Source organism: Eurosta solidaginis, chromosome 4, assembly GCF_040869045.1.
Source record: "Eurosta solidaginis isolate ZX-2024a chromosome 4, ASM4086904v1, whole genome shotgun sequence".
NCBI lineage: Eukaryota > Metazoa > Arthropoda > Insecta > Diptera > Tephritidae > Eurosta > Eurosta solidaginis.
The window spans coordinates 265,900,193-265,921,442 of NC_090322.1; the positions used below are offsets into that span (position 1 = coordinate 265,900,193).

General features: G+C 35.8%; 1 protein-coding gene across 17 annotated transcripts in view; it reads right to left on the bottom strand.

Annotated features, from left to right (window-relative positions):
* The window catches only part of HDAC4 (histone deacetylase 4), a 147,363-nt gene that overhangs the window by 60,887 nt on the left and 65,226 nt on the right, over window positions 1–21,250 (bottom strand). Inside the window, exon 1 of one of the 17 annotated variants that reach the window (XM_067785933.1) lies at window positions 6,975–7,671. The exons of the other annotated variants lie outside the window; for them this stretch is intronic. Within the exon in view, the coding sequence (XP_067642034.1) occupies window positions 6,975–6,999 (25 nt within the window). The 5' untranslated portion in view covers window positions 7,000–7,671. Of the gene's footprint in view, window positions 1–6,974; window positions 7,672–21,250 lie in introns of those variants that run through there. 17 annotated transcript variants of the gene reach the window in all.

A 21,250-nucleotide genomic window follows, 5' to 3' on the forward strand; every position in this document is an offset into this window, starting at 1 on the left:
GGTAATGAACTTCCGGCGTGGTAGGCGGAGCGCGCTATCATCACACCACGGCGACCGCCTTGCTTTACAAGCGTACAGTGAAATTTTCTGAATATTAATAGTAATTTTCTGAATATTAATTGCAATTTTTTGAATATCAAATATAACTTTTGGAATATAAATCGATAACTTTCCGATAAAACTCCGATAAGAAATTGGTCACAAACCAAACAAATCGATAACATATTGATGGCCTATCGACTATTTCTCGACGTTAATTCTAAGACTTTTCGATAATAAACGGATAACCCATCGATTAAAAATCAATTTTGTTTCATTTAATTTAATATAATTTTATTTTATATTATTTTATGTTTCTTTTTTCATTTTTTAATTTTATTTGATTTTATTTTATTTTAATTATTATTTTTCTCTTTTGCACGTCATTATTTCATTTAAATCTAACCAAATAGCGTATAAAGTTACAACCAACAAAACCCTAAAAAGAAACTAATTTCAACTTAAAACTAAATGTCTAACGACGTGCTTTATTTTTGTAAATAGTTTATGTATCATTTAGAAAAATCAATCGTCATGTTTGCCATGACATCTCTGGCTCTTTATCTTTAACAAAACTGCAGTGTATACATCTCTTCGCAAACGTGCATGCATAAGAATTCTTTATATGCTAAGAGACTTCAATTCGTATGTAGGTGACATGCTCGACTTGATATGCTGGTTGATTTCGGTGCAGTGTAGTCACTACACTTACACATAGATTCTCTAGTACTCCATACAGTATACCAATACCAATACCAATACCATTCGCAACGACTACACTTACGCTTACATTCAAAACTCCCCCATACCGGGAGCAGAGATGTTAACGCATCAACAAAATTTTGTTCATTGTTGTCCTTATCCTTAATAATATTATTTTATAATTGAATATCGCAAAGTTGTAGAATTTCTTAAGCAAAGTTACGTAATGCCAAACAAACTAGGTTACACAAGTATTAAGCATTCTTGATGTGTAAGCATCTTTGCTCACGATATGGGGGAGTCCTGAATGTAAGCGTAAGCGTAATCTTTATAAAAGGTATGCTAAGTATATGGGGATACATGTAGAATGTAAAATGAAGGCGTAGTGCACAATATTGGTACTTTTTTGCCAAGGGGCAGCGGGCGCCCAATGAAACCATGCTAATTCTGTTCATGTATAAACACCCCGCGGAACCGCCGCACTATGGGGTAAACTGGAAAAAGTTGTCTCAAAATCAAATTTCTGTCACGCTTGTCAAACAAAAAAGTTTGAAAAATCGGATATTCATAAAAATGTCAAAACTAAATATTGATAAACCGGCACCGCCGGTGATGTTGTGCTTTCTTGGTCCCTCATCCGTATCAAAGAGGAACACTGTGTCTCTAAAATAGCTACCAATTATTCTAATCAGCGAAGTAGGTTTGTAAAAGTTTCGTAGCGCTGTCATTATCTGCTTCCGGTTCGCGGTGTTATAAGCATTTCTAATGTTCAAAGTAATCAGTGCACAGAGCTTTCTTTTGTTTTGACCTCCGGTTATTGCTCCACGGGCTATCTAGACAACTGTTTGTATTGCATCTATCGTGGATCTTGATTTTCGAAATCCAAACTGACTTTTTATGCTTTTTGGACTTTCCAACTGTAGCACGATGGAATGAGAAAGCTTCAGTTTGGAAGTTCAAAAACAAAATAAAAATTGTTGTCACCCCACAAAGTGGCCTGTTCATTGTCATAAAGAAGTACATGCCCTCTATAATAGTATAACAATAAGAAAAACCATAGAACACCTACTAGTATTGCATAAAAGATATCTAAATCAATAATTGAAATAATTTAAATGTTTATTGAAAAAAAATCGGCAATAAAAAGCAAATTTTCGACACTCTGTATCATCGCAATTTATCCACATTTCAGCCGCTCCTTTTACGCAGGTGATTTACCCTACAATGACACAAACTTTTTGAAGTGGGAACACTTGACGCGAAAAGCTCCATATATTTGAGCATATACACAATTGTTGTGCAGACAAGTGCTCGAAAAGATGTATACACTGCTGTTTTATTGGAGACGAAGAGTTAGAGATACATAAAGTGTTTACAATGCAAGTGGTTAGGTACTCCGGTTTAAGTTAAAATTAGTTTATTTTAGGGTTTTGTTGGTTTTGTAATGTTTTACATTATTGAGTTAGATTTATATGAAGTAATAAAGTGCAAACAAAGAAAAAATATAGCTAACATTAAATAAAATTTACAAAAAAAAAATTTTAAACAACATAAAATAAAACAAAAAGTACAAAAAATGTTAAATAACATTAAGGTAAATTTAATTAAACTTAACTAAACTTACTAAATTAAATTAAGTCAAATTTTATTAAATCGATTTTTAATCAATGAGTTTGTTATCGAAAAGTTTTGACTTACCGAAAGGTTATCGATACATTATCCTTGGAATCGGCGTTTAATGGAAAAGTGATCGATAACGTTATCAAAAAAAGTATCGATTTGACATCGAGGAGTTACCAATTTCTTACCGGAGTGTTACAAGTTTATTTTAGGCATGTTATCAATTTGTTACCGAACACTTATCGGCTTGTTATGATACCGATACTTATAAAACTTTAATATAAAATCGATGACATATATGTAACCCTTCTATGACAAGACGACAAGAAAGCAATAATAAGCCGATAACTCGATCATAAAAACCCGATTACAAACCGATAACTCAACGATAGTTATTCGTGTTATCGATAAACCGAAGCTGATTGTGCAAAACACCATATGGGTTGCTACCAATAGGAAGCCGACGAAGCTCTTCTTAAAAGGCCCGGAACTATTTGTTTCTGGTTAAGTTACCTTTGGTGTGGGTTAACTGCAAAAATTATTTTCCTAACGTACACTTGTATGTTTACACAACGAATTTCACGAGTAATTAGTACTCACGCCTTTTTTTATGTTCGTGAAAGGTATAAAAAGGCTTAATCACTCTAGTGTAAACAAATACAAACATATATGCATACATTTGTATGTAAGTATTTAGTTCTTGTTGTGGCAGTGATTCGCCCCATCCAATAGGTGCGACCGATCGCAAATTGTTATCAATATCGTCTAACGGGAGTCCAAGGAAACTTGCTGTTGCAACAGCAGTGGACAATAAAGAGAGGGGTGTTAAAGGCGTTGGTTCCACAATGCAGTTAAAGAGATGGTTAGTGTCATGTGGGGACACGTTACAAGCAAGACATATGTTTTGTATGTCGGGGTTGATTCTGGATAGGTAAGTGTTTAAACTGTTACAGTATCCCGAACGAAGTTGACCTAGAGTGACTCGCGTTTCCCTAGGGAGTGCGCGTTTCTCTTCTGCAAGTTTTGGGTATTGTTCTTTGAGTACAGGATTCATCGGACAATTCCTGGCATAGAGGTCCGACTCCTGTTTGTGGAGTTCACTGAGGACCTGCTTGTGTTTTTTGGCTTCATACGGTTGTGTTCTCAGGTGCCGTTTGTCCTCATAATGCTTACGGGGATGACTCCTTGAGCCCCTTGGCGTTGTTGGCTCATCAATAATATGTCTGTTGGGATGCCCAGGTTTCTGGGTATTCAACAGGAACTATTTGGCTAGCATTTCATTTCTCTCCCTGATGGGGAGTATTCTCGCCTCATTATGTAGATGGTGTTCTGAGGACATAAGAAGACAACCCGTGGCGGTTCTGAGGGCAGTATTTTGGCAGGCCTGTAGCTTCTTCCAGTGAGTAGTCTTTAGGCTTGGCGACCATATCGGGGACGCGTAGCATGCAATCGGCTGGCCAATTGCTTTGTAAGTGGTAATGAGCGTTTCTTTATCTTTACCGCAAGTACTACCAGCAAGAGATTTCAGGATTTTATTGCGGCTCTGTATTTTCGGTACAATTGCGGCTGCATGCTCACCAAAATGTAGATCCTGATGAAACGTCTCACCCAAGATTTTTTGGTGTAAGACAGCAGGTAGCGTAGTGCCATTGACGTGGATGTTCATAACGGTCGACATTTGGGACGTACATGTTGTAAATGAGGTCGCCGATGATTTAGTCGGTGATGTCAGGTTTCGCGAGACGAAAAAACTGGAGAGATCAGGGAGGTAGCCGTTTATTTTGTTGCAAAGCTCATCGATCTGTGGGACTGGGCCTGTTGCCATTATCGTGCAATCATCGGTATAGGGACGATAGTAACTCCTTCTGGTGGCGAAGGTAGCTTTGATATGTAGAAGTTAAACAAAAGTGGGGATAGGGTACCACCCTGTGGCACCCCTTGTTTAGTTCTTCTTGGTTTTGATGTTGCGTTCCTAAATTACACCGATGCCTGCCGGCCACCGAGATAATTTGCGGTCCACCTTTTATAACTTGGGGGAAGGGTAGATCCTACCAGGTCTTGCAGTAATGTGCCATGGTTGACCGTATCAAAAGCTTTTGATAGGTCTAGTAGTATTTAGTGCTTATTAGCAGTAATAATTTATGTGTCGTCGTCAGAATGTCCATTACAAAACAAGTAAGGAAGGCTAAGTTCGGGTGTAACCGAACATTACATACTCAGCTGAGAGCTTTGGAGACAAAATAAGGGAAAATCACCATGTAGGAAAATGAACCTAGGGTAACCCTGGAATGTGTTTGTACGATATGGGTATCAAATTAAAGGTATTAAAGAGTATTTCAAAAGGGAGCGGGCCATATTTCTATAGGTGGACGCTTTTTCGAGAAATCGCCATAAAGGTGGATCAGGAGAGCAGACGTTGTCCTGCCCTAAATTTGGCCTATCTGCATACATTTTAATAAGCTTTTCCGTCTGACTCTGCCCTCCCACCCTCTTCACTTTATCTTAATCCTTTTATTCACTCCTCCCTCCGTCTTTTTTGATTCATCTATCTCCATCTTCGTTTCATTCTATGTCTTTCTCAATCTCCTTCTCTCTTTTCTGTTCTCTCAATTCCTTCTCATTCTTCTGCATCCCTTATTCCCTGTCCCAGAGGGTGGTATGTATTTTATTCCAGTCCCAGTCCCACTCCGAGTCTCAGTCCCAGTCCTAGTCCTAATCCCAGTCCCAGTCCGTCTCTGGATAATATATTACTCTGTATCAAAGCACTCATCAACAGCTTTCATTTGATATCCATATTGTATAAACACTGTCTAGGCATTCACTGGCCCACGTTTTGGCCTCTATCTCGAGACCCTGTACCTGTAGTAACCGCCGCGTGAGGTTTACGCAACTTGTGTGAAAGTTTGAACAAAATCGATCGACGCATCTCTTCAAACACCGGCGACCAACTAACACACATTTTAGCCTTTCTTTCTATATATATAGATTTTTATTTTTCACACTTCACTATAATATTAAAACGAAATGCAGATTTTCGTTGCTTTTGAAATTCGGCTTAAAAATTTCACACGGAACAACTAAAGACTCTCCTGTATTAAAAAAAATGTTATAGTACCTCTAAATCGCGGGCCCCCTCAGAAACTCCACTCCCCCCCCCCCCCCCCTCGGCGGCCTGGTGCTATACTTGATATCATTCGCTATAATATTTTTTATTGATAAGCAGAGGCCCTATTCAGTAACAATGAGTTTTGAAATGTACATTTTTCTTTCATACAAAATATATGAAGAAAAAGTGTACATTTTAAAACTCACAGTTACTAAATAGGACCCGAGGTTGTTTAATTAAACACCAAGCCAACACCAACACCAAGTTACACGGAAGAATATCCGCACCAGCTGAACATATGAGTGCCACTGCGTATACGTAACATTTTAATATTACGTATAAACAAATAAAAAAATTGCAATAAAATAATACTGCGACTATAAACTGAGATATAACCTATCCTATATTTTAAGTTAGATCAAACTACACACGGCGTGCAAAAGAAATTCAAAATCGGTTCAGTAGTTTAGGAGTAAATTGGCCTCAAAGCTGTGACACGTGTTTTTTATATATTAAGATGTAATACCACGAACAGTATTCCTGTCTTGATTCCAAGGGCTTTTGATTTCGCCCTGCAGAACTTTTTCATTTTCTTCTACTTAATATGGTAGGTGTCCCACCCATTTTACAAAGTTTTTTCTAAAGTTATGTATACTTTGCGTCAAAAAACCAATCCAATCACCATGTTTTTTTATCCCTTTTTTCGTATTTGGTATAGAATTATGGCATTGTTTTTTCATTTTTCGAAATTTTCGATACCGAAAAAGTGGGCGTGGTCATAATCGGATTTCGCCCATTTTTAATACCAAGATAAAGTGAGTTCAGATAAGTACGTGAACTAAGTTTAGTAAAGATATATCGATTTTTGTTCAAGTTATCGTGTTAACGGCCGTGCGTAAGGATAGACGGTCGACTGTGTATAAAAACTGGGCGTGGCTTCAACCGATTTCGCCCATTTTCACAGAAAACAGTTATCATCATAGTAGTAATGCCCTCACCAAATTTCACATGGATTGGTAAATTTTTGTTCGACTTATGGCATTAAAAGTATTCTAGACAAATTAAATGAAAAAGGGCGGAGCCACGCCCATTTTGCAATTTTCTTTAATTTTTGTATTTTGTTGCACCATATCATTACCGGTATTGAATTTTGACATAATTTACTTATATACTGTAAAGATATTCAATTTTTTGTTAAAATTTTACTTTAAAAATTTTTCTCGTGTTCCTCATCCGATTTTTTTTATTTGGCACACATATAGTAATAGGGGTTCCTGCCAAATTTCATCATGATATTAATACGTATACTCTGTGAGCTCTGCTCAGCTGAGTATAAAGAAGCGCAATATTTACAACGCTGTGTGTATGTATATTGGTTGATAGGTATATATATGTGTAGCCATGATAGGTATGTTTAGGCGATAAGCGAATCTATTTTTAGCTTAAATCAATCTAGGTATGTAGGTATGTTAACCACTATATACATATGTATGTATGTACTGTGTACCTGTATAACATGGTAATGCCGCCATGAATGAGCACTTCCAACTAGATTTATATTATTACTTTCAGTTATATGCAAAAAACACTGTTGACAATTAACATTTTAGCACTTTTTTCGAAGGTTTTCACGTGTGGAATACATAAATATGTATATTCTTTGTAAATATGTGTTGTACACATATATAAATTTTTCAAATATTTATAACATTTTATTTATAATTCGAGAAATGCGCGCGTTTTAAAAACATGACTCGTGAATATTTTGGAATTTCACTTAATTTATATTTCTATTATAATCACAATTAATTAATTCATAAATTTCGAAGAAAATAATAACACATACATATCAAAATACATATGTATATGAAATCACACTTAATTTAAGTTTATAATGAAGCTTTTTTTCTTTTATTTGCTTGATTTTTAGTTTTGCTATTTGATGATAATATTGTATAAGATTTCGGAAAAAGAACGATACGAAAGTACGAAAACTTTATTCGTTTGTGTTTTAAGTTTTAACTACTTATATATATTATTAACAAAGTTTTAATTGTTGTTTTTTTTATTTCTATTCTGCTTCACATCAATTTTCCAAATATATTCACATTTATCGTATGTGTACGTATTTATTTTTACATTGCATTTTTGTCTGACCGCGACAATATACCGAATGTGACGACTATTCCGAGCGCGAGCTAAAATACGAATAAAATCAAGTAAAATATTTTTATCAATTAATTTGCGCTCCGTGCTCAACTCGTCTTTTGCTTTCGTTAACCTTCCTATACTCGCGCATTGGTCTCTGAGACCGACGAAACACATTTTCGTAATTATTTTTATGCAGGAAAATGTGGAAAAGCCGAGCTCTATGCTAGCTGTCGGATTTGCAGCTTACTTCGTTTTAGTGCACGCTGTGCGTTCCTGCGAAGCGTACGTGTTGTAGCATTTGACCCCAATTGGTCCGTGAGACCGAGGCGAGTATGCCCTGATTGTTATGGCGAGGCTCAAAACTAAGTCAAAAATATCTCAAATTTGAAGACTGAAAGTCTGTAAAATAATTAATAAATGAAGTACTGTGCACACTATTTTGTTTCATTATGCCTGAAAAAAAAGTATGTAAAAAACTATATTTTGTATGGGGTATGAACTATCGGTCTGTGAGACCGTGCGCGAGTATAGATGTTACAAAAATTGGCGCGAGTATTGGAAGGTTAATAAAACAGTGTGCGCTCGATAATATGAACTTATTTTTTTGAATCTTCCCTGCAAAAATCGCGAGTACTCCATGCATGCATGTATGGAGTACTCGCTATGGACCAACCGAGTACTCCAAAATTAACCACAATTCATACAAAAAATATGGTCCAATTAACATTGCGATGTCCTAGGACTGGACCATATACTCCATCTCCGCATTACATCAGAGTAATCCATGGAGTACCCACAGTCCAATAAACATCGTGTAGTGATTACAATCGTTAAAAACGAGCAATGATCGGCTTACAATGTGTTCGTGTAGAAACATGAGTTGGTCCATTGCTGCATTACAGAGGAGTATAATGGTAAGTACTCCAGTGGACCACATGATCCAACGATATTTGCAGGGTTATAGCTTTAAACGAACAATTATTAGCTGTTTTTATTGCGGTCATATACATCTGCACTTAAACTTTGTATAGAAATCCATGTGCACAACTTTATACACATTTATGAAATAGGTGTTTATAAAATTAGTATCTGTTTTACTATCTCTAATTAAAAAACGAAATGTCAAGAGAGAAAATGTTAGTATATTTGTTTAAATGTTTTAAAAATTTGGAAATAATGAATATTCACTTAATTTTTGCAGAAAAGAATCAAGAAAACGATGGACGAGCGAGAACTTTTGCTGCAGTGCTCGTTTTTCTATTGTTTTGACACTTGCAGTGCTGCCAAATGTTTTTTTGGGCTATGTGCAATTGTCAATGAGCGTTTTTTTAGTTGCAAATGTAGATGTACATACATATATACATTCAAAAAAGGGTTTTTTTTTTTAAATTTTTTTTCGAAAATTCAAAAACAACAATCGTTCTTACTGAATTAAAACGGATAACTAAGCCTAACTACAAAACAGAGCTAAGTAAATTAAGAAAAATATACTTTGGATAAGAAAAATCAAGCATAATAGAATTAGAAATCTCATTAAGTTCACGTAGAGAGGGCGAATCGCATAGTTAGTAGACTTATGTTTAATATAAAAGAGGTTATGAGAACGAATAGATCTCGTTGGAAAAAGAAAATGAATCGCGTGCAGTAAAGAGGAGCAATCAATGTCTCCATTAATAACTCTGAAAATGAAGGACAAGGAAAGGGTTGTCCTTCTGAGTTCTAATTGTTTCAAATTAATTAGCAGCAAGCGGGAATGATACGCAGGGAAACGCGTGTCACTCTTGCTCAACTTCGTTCTGGATACTGTAACAGGTTAAACTCTTACCTATCCAGAATCAATCCCGACATACAAAATGTATGCCCCGCTTGCAATGTGTCACCACATGACACCAACCGTCTCTTCAATTGTAATGTGGAATCAACGCCTCTAACACCCCTTTCCTTATGGTCCACCCCTGTTGAAACGGCAAGTTTCCTTGGACTCCCGTTAGAGGATATTGATGACAATTTGTGATCGGTCGCGGCTATTAGGTGGGGCGAGCATTGCTACAACAACAACAACAACAACATACGCAGGGATTGGGTCTGAAAATGTAAGGATTTTAGGCAAAATTTTAGGAAGATCTTTTGTACGCACTCAATCCTGTCGATTGCAAACTTGTGATAAGGCCTCCAAATAAATGCAGCATATTCCAGGTTGGAACGAACAAACGATGAGTACAGAAATTTCAAGGTATAGCGATCTGAGAAGTTGATGCTGTTACGCCTCAAGAAACCTAAGGAAGCATACGCTCTTGAAATTACATAGTTAATATGGAAAGAGAACGAGGAGTCAAAGATAACCCCAAAGTCTGCAATCCCGAGATAGTATATGTCGTTGGTAAGACATTGCGAATTTTGGAAAATGTGACAAGAAAGTACTTGTTGAGATTGCGAGATACATAGACGCGAATTACGGTACCTGATTGATAATCTACCTAAGTCTGCTTGGAGACGCTGTGCGTCATCACTATTTTTAATAATGGAGAAAACTTTTAGGTCATCAGCGTAAATTAAGAACTCCGATGACACAACAATTTCCTATATAATTGATGAACAAAATAAAAAGAAGAGGACCTAAGAGATATATATTCACAACTATTCGGAAATGGCTTAACCGATTTGAATGAAGTTTGATATACAGCTAGATAATGTATTTAGCTCCTGGCAAACTTGCCATATTCATATCCATATAAAACAGCTGAATTGAATATTCAATTATTATGGTTTTCTAAGAGAAACTGAAAAGAAAGAAGGAAACATTTACTGGCATATTGCGATGGTACCATTTCGACAGAATGTCTCAATTGTGTCTTTGGCCAGGTTAATATTTGACAAACTTTTCTGTCCGGAAAGTGCACTAAGGACCTATTCTATGAAATCGTATTTATGGTGCGCTTTGCTTGAAATTCGCACGCGGCACGTCTTATTATTTGAGAAACTTTTATTTTCGGAAAGAGGACTGAGTACCGACCTATTCCAAAAAAATCTAAAATGCTGTACAGGGGTGCCTCTTTGAGCTTAATATTTGAGATACTTTTGTCTCCAGAAAACGAGTCAGTGGCCGACCTATTCGAAAAAATCCTTTTTTGTTTTTAGCAATTTGCTTGAAATTTTGTACAGGTGCTTCGACAACCTCAATATTTGGAAACCCTTCTTTCTTTTGAAATTTTTTATTCAGGCAGCATTTTGAATAGGTTAATCTTGTATTTAAAAGCGAATACAAATCTGTTGGCAACTTTATAACTCAAGATCGGATCAACCAGTTTTAAAAATCCTAGCTGCGTTAGTTTCATAGATGGTTTGGAAGTGAACTCATTTCCGAAATATAGACCATGGATATAGGAGTGGGAATTGGAGACGAGGAGAAAGAGAAAGGTGAGAGAAAAAAAAAACACAGAGGGTGAAGATGAGGAAAGAAAATGTAAGTAGAAAATTTAGATAAAATGGAGCAAAAAGGAGATGAAGAAAAATAGGAGGTTGAGGGAGAGTAATTAAGTGGGAGTAGAAGAGAGAAAAATTGTGAAAGTGAAAGACATACGGAGGAGGGACAGAGATCAAAAATGGAGAGAAGGGAGAGGAAAATATGAGCGGAAATATGGGGAGTGTTCGGCGAGTACCGAAAAAGATTTTATGATGAGATGTACATGATTTACGCAGCCATCAACATAGTCCATCGAATTGAAATCTTTTTATCTTATTAACAGGCTGGAAACGGAGTAAATGAAAGCCTAGGCAGGCAGGACATAAATTCGTATTAACTATCTGACTGATAATTCGATGATCAAACAGTGATCAAAGGATAGCAATGGCTTAAAATTGATTCAAGTGGACCAAATGAAACCCCGTGCTATGCTTAGACCTAAGTTTACCAGGAAGATTAAATAATACTTTGATGCCATTGCAAGAAAAAACAAGTAAGGAAGGCTAAGTTCGGGTGTAACCGAACATTACATACTCAGCTGAAAGCTTTGGAGACAAAATAAGGGAAAATTACCATGTAAGAAAATGAGCCTAGGGTAACCCTGGAATGTGTTGGTATGACATGGTTATCAAATGGAAGGTATTAAGGAGTATTTTAAAAGGGAGTAGGCCATAGCTCTATAGGTGGAAGCCTTTTCGAGATATCGCCATAAAGGTGGACCAGGGGTGACTCTAGAATGTGTTTGTACGATATGGGTATCAAATTAAAGGTATTATTGAGGGTTTTAAAAGGGAGTGAACCTTAGTTGTATACGTGAAGGTGTTTTCGAGATATCGGACCAGGGTGACCCAGAACATCATCTGTCGAGTACAGCTAATTTATTTATATGTATATGCAATACCACGAACAGTATTCCTGCCACGATTCCAAGTGTTTTTGATTTCGCTCTGCAGAACTTTTTCATTTTCTTCTACTTAATATGGTAGGTGTCACACCCATTTTACAAAGTTTTTTCTAAAGTTATATTTTGCGCCAAAAAAAAATCCAATCACCATGTTTCATCCCTTTTTTCGTATTTGGTATATAGCATTTTCAGGTCAAATGAAACTTTTTTCATTTCAAATGAACTTTTTTTCATTTTAAATGAAACTTTTTAAATTTTAAGTGAAACTTTTTTCATTTTAAATGGCACTTTTTTCATTTCAAATGAAACTTTTATCAAGTCAAATGAAACCATACTACTAAGGTAATTGTCAATATATTTATATCGTACTTTATAACTGTGGAGAGATCTTTTTTAACTATGCTGAAAAACATAACCGTAAAAAGTGATCTTTTCTACTCTATGGCCATTTGCATTGCACTTCACTCGTTTGGGCCTTTGAAAACATATATATTTGTTTTTATTCCATTATTTTTCATTGTATATTGTATTTAAATGTAATACTTAGAACATATATATTAGAATGGGTCGATTTATTAACCGATATCGCGCCATCGATTTTTCGATAGGATTTGGGGTCAGCAAAAAAAGTTTCACTACGCATACCCAAAAAAATAATTTTCGAACCTGCGAAATTTCATTTGTTTTTTACTTTTTTTGACTTTGATTTTTAAGGGTTTTTTCATGACCTGCTACAAAAATTTTCATATGTATACCCTGTCCGACCCAAAAACGTCCGCTAAAAACGTTGGTATACATGAAAATTATACAATCAAATGAAAATTTTATAGTGTTCATAGTTTTTAATGTGACAAAGTGTACCACAAATCGATGGTACCGATTTTCTATGTAATTAATGGTGTAATTTTTGTAAATTTTATTTATTTTTCATTTGTAATTTTGTCAACCGCCACATCTAAAAATATTACGCCCCTGATGATGCCAAGGAAATTTGGCGAAACGTTGGGCCGTAAGGTGGAATAAACTTTGTTTTATTGGCAATACAACGAAATAGATCAGAATAGTTTAAAGGAAACTTAATTTCCGAAAATTTTTTTAGTAGGCTATGAAAAAACCTTTAAAAATCAAAGTCAAAAAAAGTAAAAAAAAAATGAAATTTCGCAGGCTCGAAAATTATTTTTTTGGGTATGCGTAGTGAAACTTTTTTTGCTGACTCCAAATCCTATCGAAAAATCGATGGCGCGATATCGGTTAATAAATCGACCCATTCTAATATATATATTCTAAGTATTACATTTAAATACAATATACAATGAAAAATAATGGAATAAAAACAAATATATATGTTTTCAAAGGCCCAAACGAGTGAAGTGCAATGCAAATGCGCCATAGAGTAGAAAAGATCACTTTTTACGGTTATGTTTTTCAGCATAGTTAAAAAAGATCTCTCCACAGTTATAAAGTACGATATAAATACAGTGGACCCTCGGTTAACGTACACAATTGGTTCTAGCATATTGCTCGTTATGCAAAACGTTCGTTAAGCAAAACCATTATTCCTATAAGAATCAATGTAAACTAAAATAATGCGTTCCAGGTCGAAAAAAAATACAGTCTTATATGTTTCAATTTGAATTTTTATTGAAAGAAACCTAGTACCTAGCATTATTAATCTACATTAAGCAAAAAACTGTCTAGAGTCGTTTGTTTCTGACGTCCCTTCAAAATTTGTTCAAAATGGGACACAGCATTATCGTTGAATAATTCTGTTGCACGTACTGCCGCTGTCTGACTGGGGTGATGCTTTTTAACGTATGATGCCACAAACTCCCATGCTTTGAGCATTTCTCTGATTGCACTAGACGGTTGCTGTTCTTCGGTTATCTCCTCGTCTGATAAAGTTTGCTTCTTAACATCTTGTTGTAAATCACATTGCAATTCTATAAGCTCGTCGGTAGTCAGATCTTCACTGTGCTCTGCCACAAGTTCAGCGATGTCATTTCCATCCACCTCTAGCCCAATACGGTCAGCCAAAAATATTATTTCGTTGGTTATTGGATCCGTAGATACTGCGTCGAGTCCTTCAAATGTGCATTCGGCAAAGCGGTCGGGCCAAAGATTTTTCCAGGAAGATTCGAGTGTTCTCTTAGTAACGCCTTTCCATGCCTTATCAATAATTTTGAGACAGGCAACAATGTGGAAGTGATCTTTCCAAAACTCTTTTAGAGTAAGATTTGTTTTTTCAGTCACGTCAAAGCAATGCTGGAAAAGTTCTTTTGTGTAAAGCTTCTTGAAGTTAGAAATCACTTGCTGATCCATGGGCTGAAGCAATGGGGTTGTATTAGGTGGCAAAAAGTGAATTTTGATGAATTTAAACTCTTCAATGAGTTCATCTTGTAAACTTGGTGGATGTGAAGGAGCGTTATCCATAATAAGCAGGACACGAAGAGGCAAATCCATCTCAATCAAATATTTCAGCACAGAGGGGCCAAAAACATTATTGATCCACTCAGTAAAAAGAACACGTGTCACCCAAGCTTTACTGTTCGACTTCCACATGACATTTAGCTTACTCTTGTCAACATTATGCTTTTTGAAGGCACGTGGATTCTCTGAATGATAGACAAGTAGCGGTTTTATTTTCAAGTCGCCACTTGCATTGGAACAAAAAAGCAGAGTAAGGCGGTCTTTCATTGGCTTATGGCCGGGCATTGCTTTCTCCTCTACTGTTATGTAAGTTCGCTTGGGCATCTTTTTCCAAAAAAGACCCGTTTCGTCGCAATTAAACACCTGCTGGGGCAAGTAACCCTCAGTATCCACAAGCTTCTTGAATTCGCCTACATAACTCTCGGCAGCCTTAGCGTCTGAGCTTGCTGCTTCACCATGCCTTATAACGCTATGAATACCAGTACGTTTTTTGAAATTCTCGAACCACCCCTTACTTGCTTTGAAGTCTTCCCTTCTTGCTGTTGATGTTCCTGGCGACTTTTCAATCAGAGTAGTGAATATCGTTTTAGCCTTCTCACAAATTATATTCTGCGAAATTGTGTCAGCTTGCATTTGCTTTTCGTTAATCCATATCAAAAGCAATCTTTCAACATCATCGAGAATTTGTGGTCGTTGCGAAGAAACTCTTGATACTCCCTTTGAAGCGTTTAGCACCTCAAGCTTGTCCTGATTCTTGAGGATAGTAGAAATCGTTGATTTCGACAAGTTGAACGCACGTCCTAAATCAGCCACACCCAAACCTCCTTTATGTTTTTGAATGATCTTGAGTTTCATTTCAATAGTTATTTTGGTCCTTGTATTTTTCTCCTTTTCCGAATTTTTTTTTGAGGGCATTTTATGTTAGTTATTTTGCAATTTTTATAAAAGCAAAATTAAAAATAAAAAATTTGTATGTTTCAACACGTCTTGTTAATTTTACGAACAATTCTGCACTAAAATAAAACAAAATTCTGAACTATGAAGCAAAAGCTAAACGCAGACAGCCCAATAATGTGAATTCGGGGTTTCCCCTGTTTAGGTTGTTATGCGAGACTTCGTTCGTAAAGCGAAACTTTTTTCCCAAAAAAATGTATTCGTTATGCGAAATGTTCGTTATGCGGGGCGTTCATTAACCGAGGGTCCACTGTATATTGACAATTACCTTAGTAGTATGGTTTAATTTGACTTGAAAAAAGTTTCACTTGAAATGAAAAAAGTTTCATTTGACCTGAAAATGCTATAGAATAATGGGATTTTTTTCATTTTTCGCAATTTTCGATATCTAAAAAGTGGGCGTGGTCATAATCGGATTTCGTCCATTTTTAATACCAAGATAAAGTGAATTCAGATAAGTACGTGGACTAAGTTTAGTAAAGATATATCGGTTTTTGCTCAAGTTATCGTGTTAACGGCCGAGCGGAAGGACAGACGGTCGACTGTGTATAAAAACTGGGCGTGGCTTCAACCGATTTCGCCCATTTTCACAGAAAAAAGTTACCAAATTTCACAAAGATTGGTAAATTTTTGTTCGACTTATGGCATTAAAAGTATTCTAGACAAATTAAATGAAAAAGAGCGGAGCCACGCCCATTTTGAAAATTTCTTTTATTTTTGTACTTTGTTGCACCATATCAATACAGGAGTTGAATGTTGACATAATTTATTACATTATATTTTATGTACTGTAAAGATATTAAATATTTTGTTAAAATTTGACTTTTACATTTTTTTTAAGTGGGCGTGTTCGTCATCCGATTTTGCAAATTTTTGTTTAGCACGCATATGGTAATAGGAGTAACGTTCCTGCCAAATTTCATCCTGATATCTTCAATGACTGCCAAATTACAGCTTGCAAAATTTTTAAATTACCTTCTTTTAAAAGCGGGCGGTCCCACGCCCATTGTCCAAAATTTTACTAATGTTCTATTTTGCGTCATAAAGTCAACCCACTTACCAACTTCCGTCGTTTTATCGGTTTTTCGATAAAGATACCTCAAAATTTACTCAAGTTATCGTGTTTACGGACTAACGGACGGACGGACATGGCTAAATGAATTTCTTTTTTCACCCAGTTCATTTTGATATATAAAAGTCTATATCTATCTCGATTAGTTTATTTCGTTACGGGGTACCGTTATGCGAACAAAGTTAATATACTCTGTGAGCTCTGCTCAGCTGAGTATAAAAATATTTGTCTCGCAAGCGGTCTAATGTACAAGAAATATGCTTGAATATCGTACATAAAAATAAAATACTGCTCGTAGATGTTTATTCGGTTGTTGTGTTTTGTTATTCTCTTGCCGAGCAGCGGGCGAATGTGTGTATTTCTATAATGCAATCGTGTGAAAACGCTTATGAATATACATAACATTTAGTCCGACACTCGTCTCAACTATGTACATTCCTACCGACCCAAACTAATTTGTCTTGATCGAGCACATGCTGTATTAGATTATTCTTGTATTTATACCTACATATATATTGACAATACACAAAGTTTTCATCCACCTGCCCGCTATAGATATAAATAAATAAAGTATTTAAATGTAAGGCGCGATAACCTCCGAAAAGATTTCAGGCCGAGCTTCTCTTCCAATTTGCATCATGCTCCTATTAATTTTTCCTACAAATAGGAGGAACGGGACCTACATATATGTATAAACCGACTCCGAACGGCATCTGCAAGGCAGATGAGTTTTCACTGAAAAGATTTCCACAGGTCAGGCCAAAAATTGTTTGTGCTGCTTCGAATGTGATTCTCATAGTATGTGCACCCTCTGAGGTTTAATATATGTGACCCGGTCTATGAAAAGGTGGCTTATGACTCAAAAAAGAAATTGCGAGAAACAGCTGTTAAAGATAAACAATGCATTTCTTCAGTTTCTTAGTAGTTTTTCTTTTGCCTTATGAACAGTCATGCCCAAAAGGCAAAGCACAAACCAGTTTCTGACCGATATTTTGGCTCCATTGCCATCGAAAAAAATGATATAAAAAAATCTGAGAATGCTTCACCAGCCACCAAAGTGGCATCGAAGGAACCAAAGGCTTCATCGCCTTTCATTTGAGCTCTTCTTTCTCTACACTTTTAGTACACTTCTAAGCAAGTTAGGAATTTCTAGTTTTCACCACGTGAAAGAGCGTCTCAAAAACTATCGAAACCAGGAAAAAGCGAAAAAAAATTTTTTTTAGTCATAAGCCACCTTTTCATAGACCGGGTCACATATATGGATACGATCACTGAGGTAGCTTCTGATGACGCGCTGTAGATATCGTTCAATTTGAAAACGCTGCTCTAAAACGGCCAGCATGTTTGCCATCTCGCGCTATTGAAAGCATTTCTTACGTCTAAGCTCGCAAGGGATTGAGCATTACCTTGATTTAAGGACGTATTGTATTCAGTTTAAGGTGGATTTTCCGGGCTCCGAAGCCATGCTGCACGCATGAAAATTTGCGCTAAAAGTGCGTGCACACTAAAGCTGCAGACATTGGTGCTTTATCGGTAACCGTATCGGTAACCTTATAACAGCTGATTCGACCAACCTTATGGGAATCAATGCAATAGATTATTGGTGCCGCTAAGGTCGTAACCGTATCGTAGCCAACCAATTGGTTTTTGGTTTACCGTCGTAACGATAAACAGCTGATTACGTTAGGGATGCAACTACAGCGATACGACATACGGCACCAATGACTCCCGCTTAAACGACGTGACACGTAGCGACACGTTCCACAAAATATTCGCAGCATTTTTTCCTAATTGGTCAACTTGGTCGTGTCGTGTCGTCCGACTGTCGCTATGTGTGCATGGTTCAATAAGAATACATGCAAAGAATATTTTGTCGCTACGTGTCGTCGCTTAGTGTGCACGCACTTTAATACGTACCCGCACATTAGTAACGTTCCATTGAGCCATCGAGCTCTGTATCACGATCAATTCTCATTGAAACGATCAGGATCAGTGTTATGAGAGATGGCAGCACTCAACGAATGTGTACACTTAATAGGGTGCCTGTTATTTTCAACTTCTTTTTCAGGAATCGCTCCATAAAATTTTACTTAAAAACTTAAAACAAATTATCAAACTAATAACTAGTTTTATTAGTTCTTTAAACCATGCCACAAATTCTATCAGCCCAATTCTAAACGAAATTTCCGTGCGAGTTTTTTCCCTTCTCCCATTCCTCGTATTCTAAATAAAAATTCCTTGTGAGTTTTTTCACTTCTCCCTTTCCTCCTATTCTGAACAATGTTCGAAAAAGTGGAAACCGGTTATGGGAGAAAAGTAGGTATTATGAATGTGAAGGAGAGGGAGATTTCTCTGCCATTTCATAGGAGTTTTTTCACTAGTTAAATTAAAGGGAATGCATCAAAATAGTTAAAGTACATTGGTTCTTTTAAGAAAGAACACTTATTTGTACAAATTTGTGCTAAAATATGTATTTACATTCTACCACAATATTTTCACTGTTAATACAACAACAACAACCACAATATTCTTTATTTTAAGTCGAAAAGTATATCATAAGCAACGCAAGATCTCTTTGTATATTTGACGCAGCCATCCAGGAATTGCGCAAAGATTTTTTAAGATGGCTTAAATAGATTTTGGCATATGGCGAAAGGCGAACTCAACTCGACTTGGCCGCCAGAAAATTGCTTTGCGGAATGAATACAGGCAACTCCGGCGGATTTGTGTTATCCCGCCGCCTTCTTCTTATGCTTCTCTGTTGATGTTGCTGTGGCACCAATTCATTACTCATTTCAGTGAATACCACATGAAATGCAATAATGTGCCTTGTTTATACCTTATTTCTTAATTTCAAACAAATTCGCAACAATAATTAAACTTTTAAATTTTTTAAACAAAATAAGAAATACGCAACGAAATTTCAATTGACAAAACAGCTGACTTCGAAAATTCGAAATTCCCATTCCCCAATTATTCTTCACCCTAGGAGAAGAGAATTGGAGGAATTTTTCCGAAGGAATAAAAAAATCCGCGAGAACAAAATTCCGCGAGAATATTTAGAATTGGTCTGAATATATTTTTCATATAAAATTGTATGGGATTTTGCACTTAAGAATGCTAGAGTACTAATGATTAACAAAGGAGTCGGCAGTTAAAACGCGTCCAAATGTCGGGAGAGGTACCAAAAGAAATGCTTTGAACTAAATAACTTTCGTCCCAAGGCTGATTTTAAAAATTTTATTTTTCATATAAAAATGTATAGTTTTTCTATCATGATTTAAAATGAATGCAATGTAATTATTTTATGGCCTTAATAATTAGTTGTCAGACTTAAAGTATATATTTATGGGTTTTCGAGTGGAAACAAGCAAAAGTGTCTAAGTTCGGGTGTAACCGAACATTATATACTCAGCGTGAGCTTCAATTGTACAGTTCATTTGAGTTAAATTACTTTTCTACATAACACGTGGCACCGCCCGTTTAAAAAAATGTCTTCCCATTTCCTCTTACAATAAAACTTGATAAGTGAAATATCATTTCAAAACTATTTTTTCCTAAGTCATAGCTTCTAATTCTAGTCTACGACCCTTTTAAACTTGTTTTAAATCTAAGTTGCCGTGGTTTTTAACCGATCCTGTCCATTTTTACTAGAAATATTTTCTGCTATAGGGAAAATTTGTGTACTCAATTTTATTACGATCCGTTAATTTTTCTTCGAGTTATGGCCCCCGAAACATAGAAAATTGCTTAGTCATAAAAGGGGCGGTGCCACGACCATTTTTTAAAAACAATCTCTGCCGAATTTTGTTACGATAGATTTAACGGTTTTTGATTTATGATTAATAATATTTGTAAAATTGATTTTATCACAAGTGGGCAGTGCCACGCCTACTTAAATTTTTTTTTTTTTCAAATTTTTATCAAGATTCTCAATATCAGTCCACATGTCAACTTTCAACATTCTATGTGTGTTATTAACTAAATAATCAGTTTTTTTGTGTTTTCCAAAATGTTATATATATAAAAAGTGGGTGTGGTTATCATCCGATTTCGTTCATACTCTGTGTGCAAAGCACGCTGAGTATAAAAATTGGATGCCTTAGTGCATATGACTGCAAGTGCTACCAAAAAAAGAGGGTACGCTGTCAAAAATTTTCCACAAAAAACCAAATCAACAGAGCCACCCTGTTGATCCGAAACTGATCCAGATAGATATCAGGATCAGATTTGCACGTCAAATTTCTATCCGTATCTGGATCACGCTTCATTGGAACGCACCAATTTTAAAAACAAAAAATCTTGTTTAAAAAAGCCGCATATATGGTTTTATATGCCAACAAATCAATGCATCAAATTATTTACTAGTTCCTACAATAAAAGATCTTTATTTATATTGTTTAATTATTATGTATATGTGTATATATTTATGTATGTATGTTCACATGTACATATATACATAAATATACATATCTGAGGGCTCTGAACTTATTTATATACATACGTCTCACACACTTCAATGCCACTATAGAAAACATCTGCGATTTAATAGATTTTTTTTTTTAATTTATAATTTTTTTATTAACGTTATATGTAAATACTTATGTTGGTATTTATTTCTATTTTATTGCTTATCAACTTAAGACCCTGCGATCGTGGTAAAGTAAAATTGAATTAAGTTGAGCTAAAAATAAATGTCAAATAGAAAAAAAAACGAAAATAGTATTCGAAGCAAGCATATAAATTGATATATATATATATGTATGAATGTACTGTGTTGGGTGTTTGAATAGGCCGTGACCTGCTGTTCTA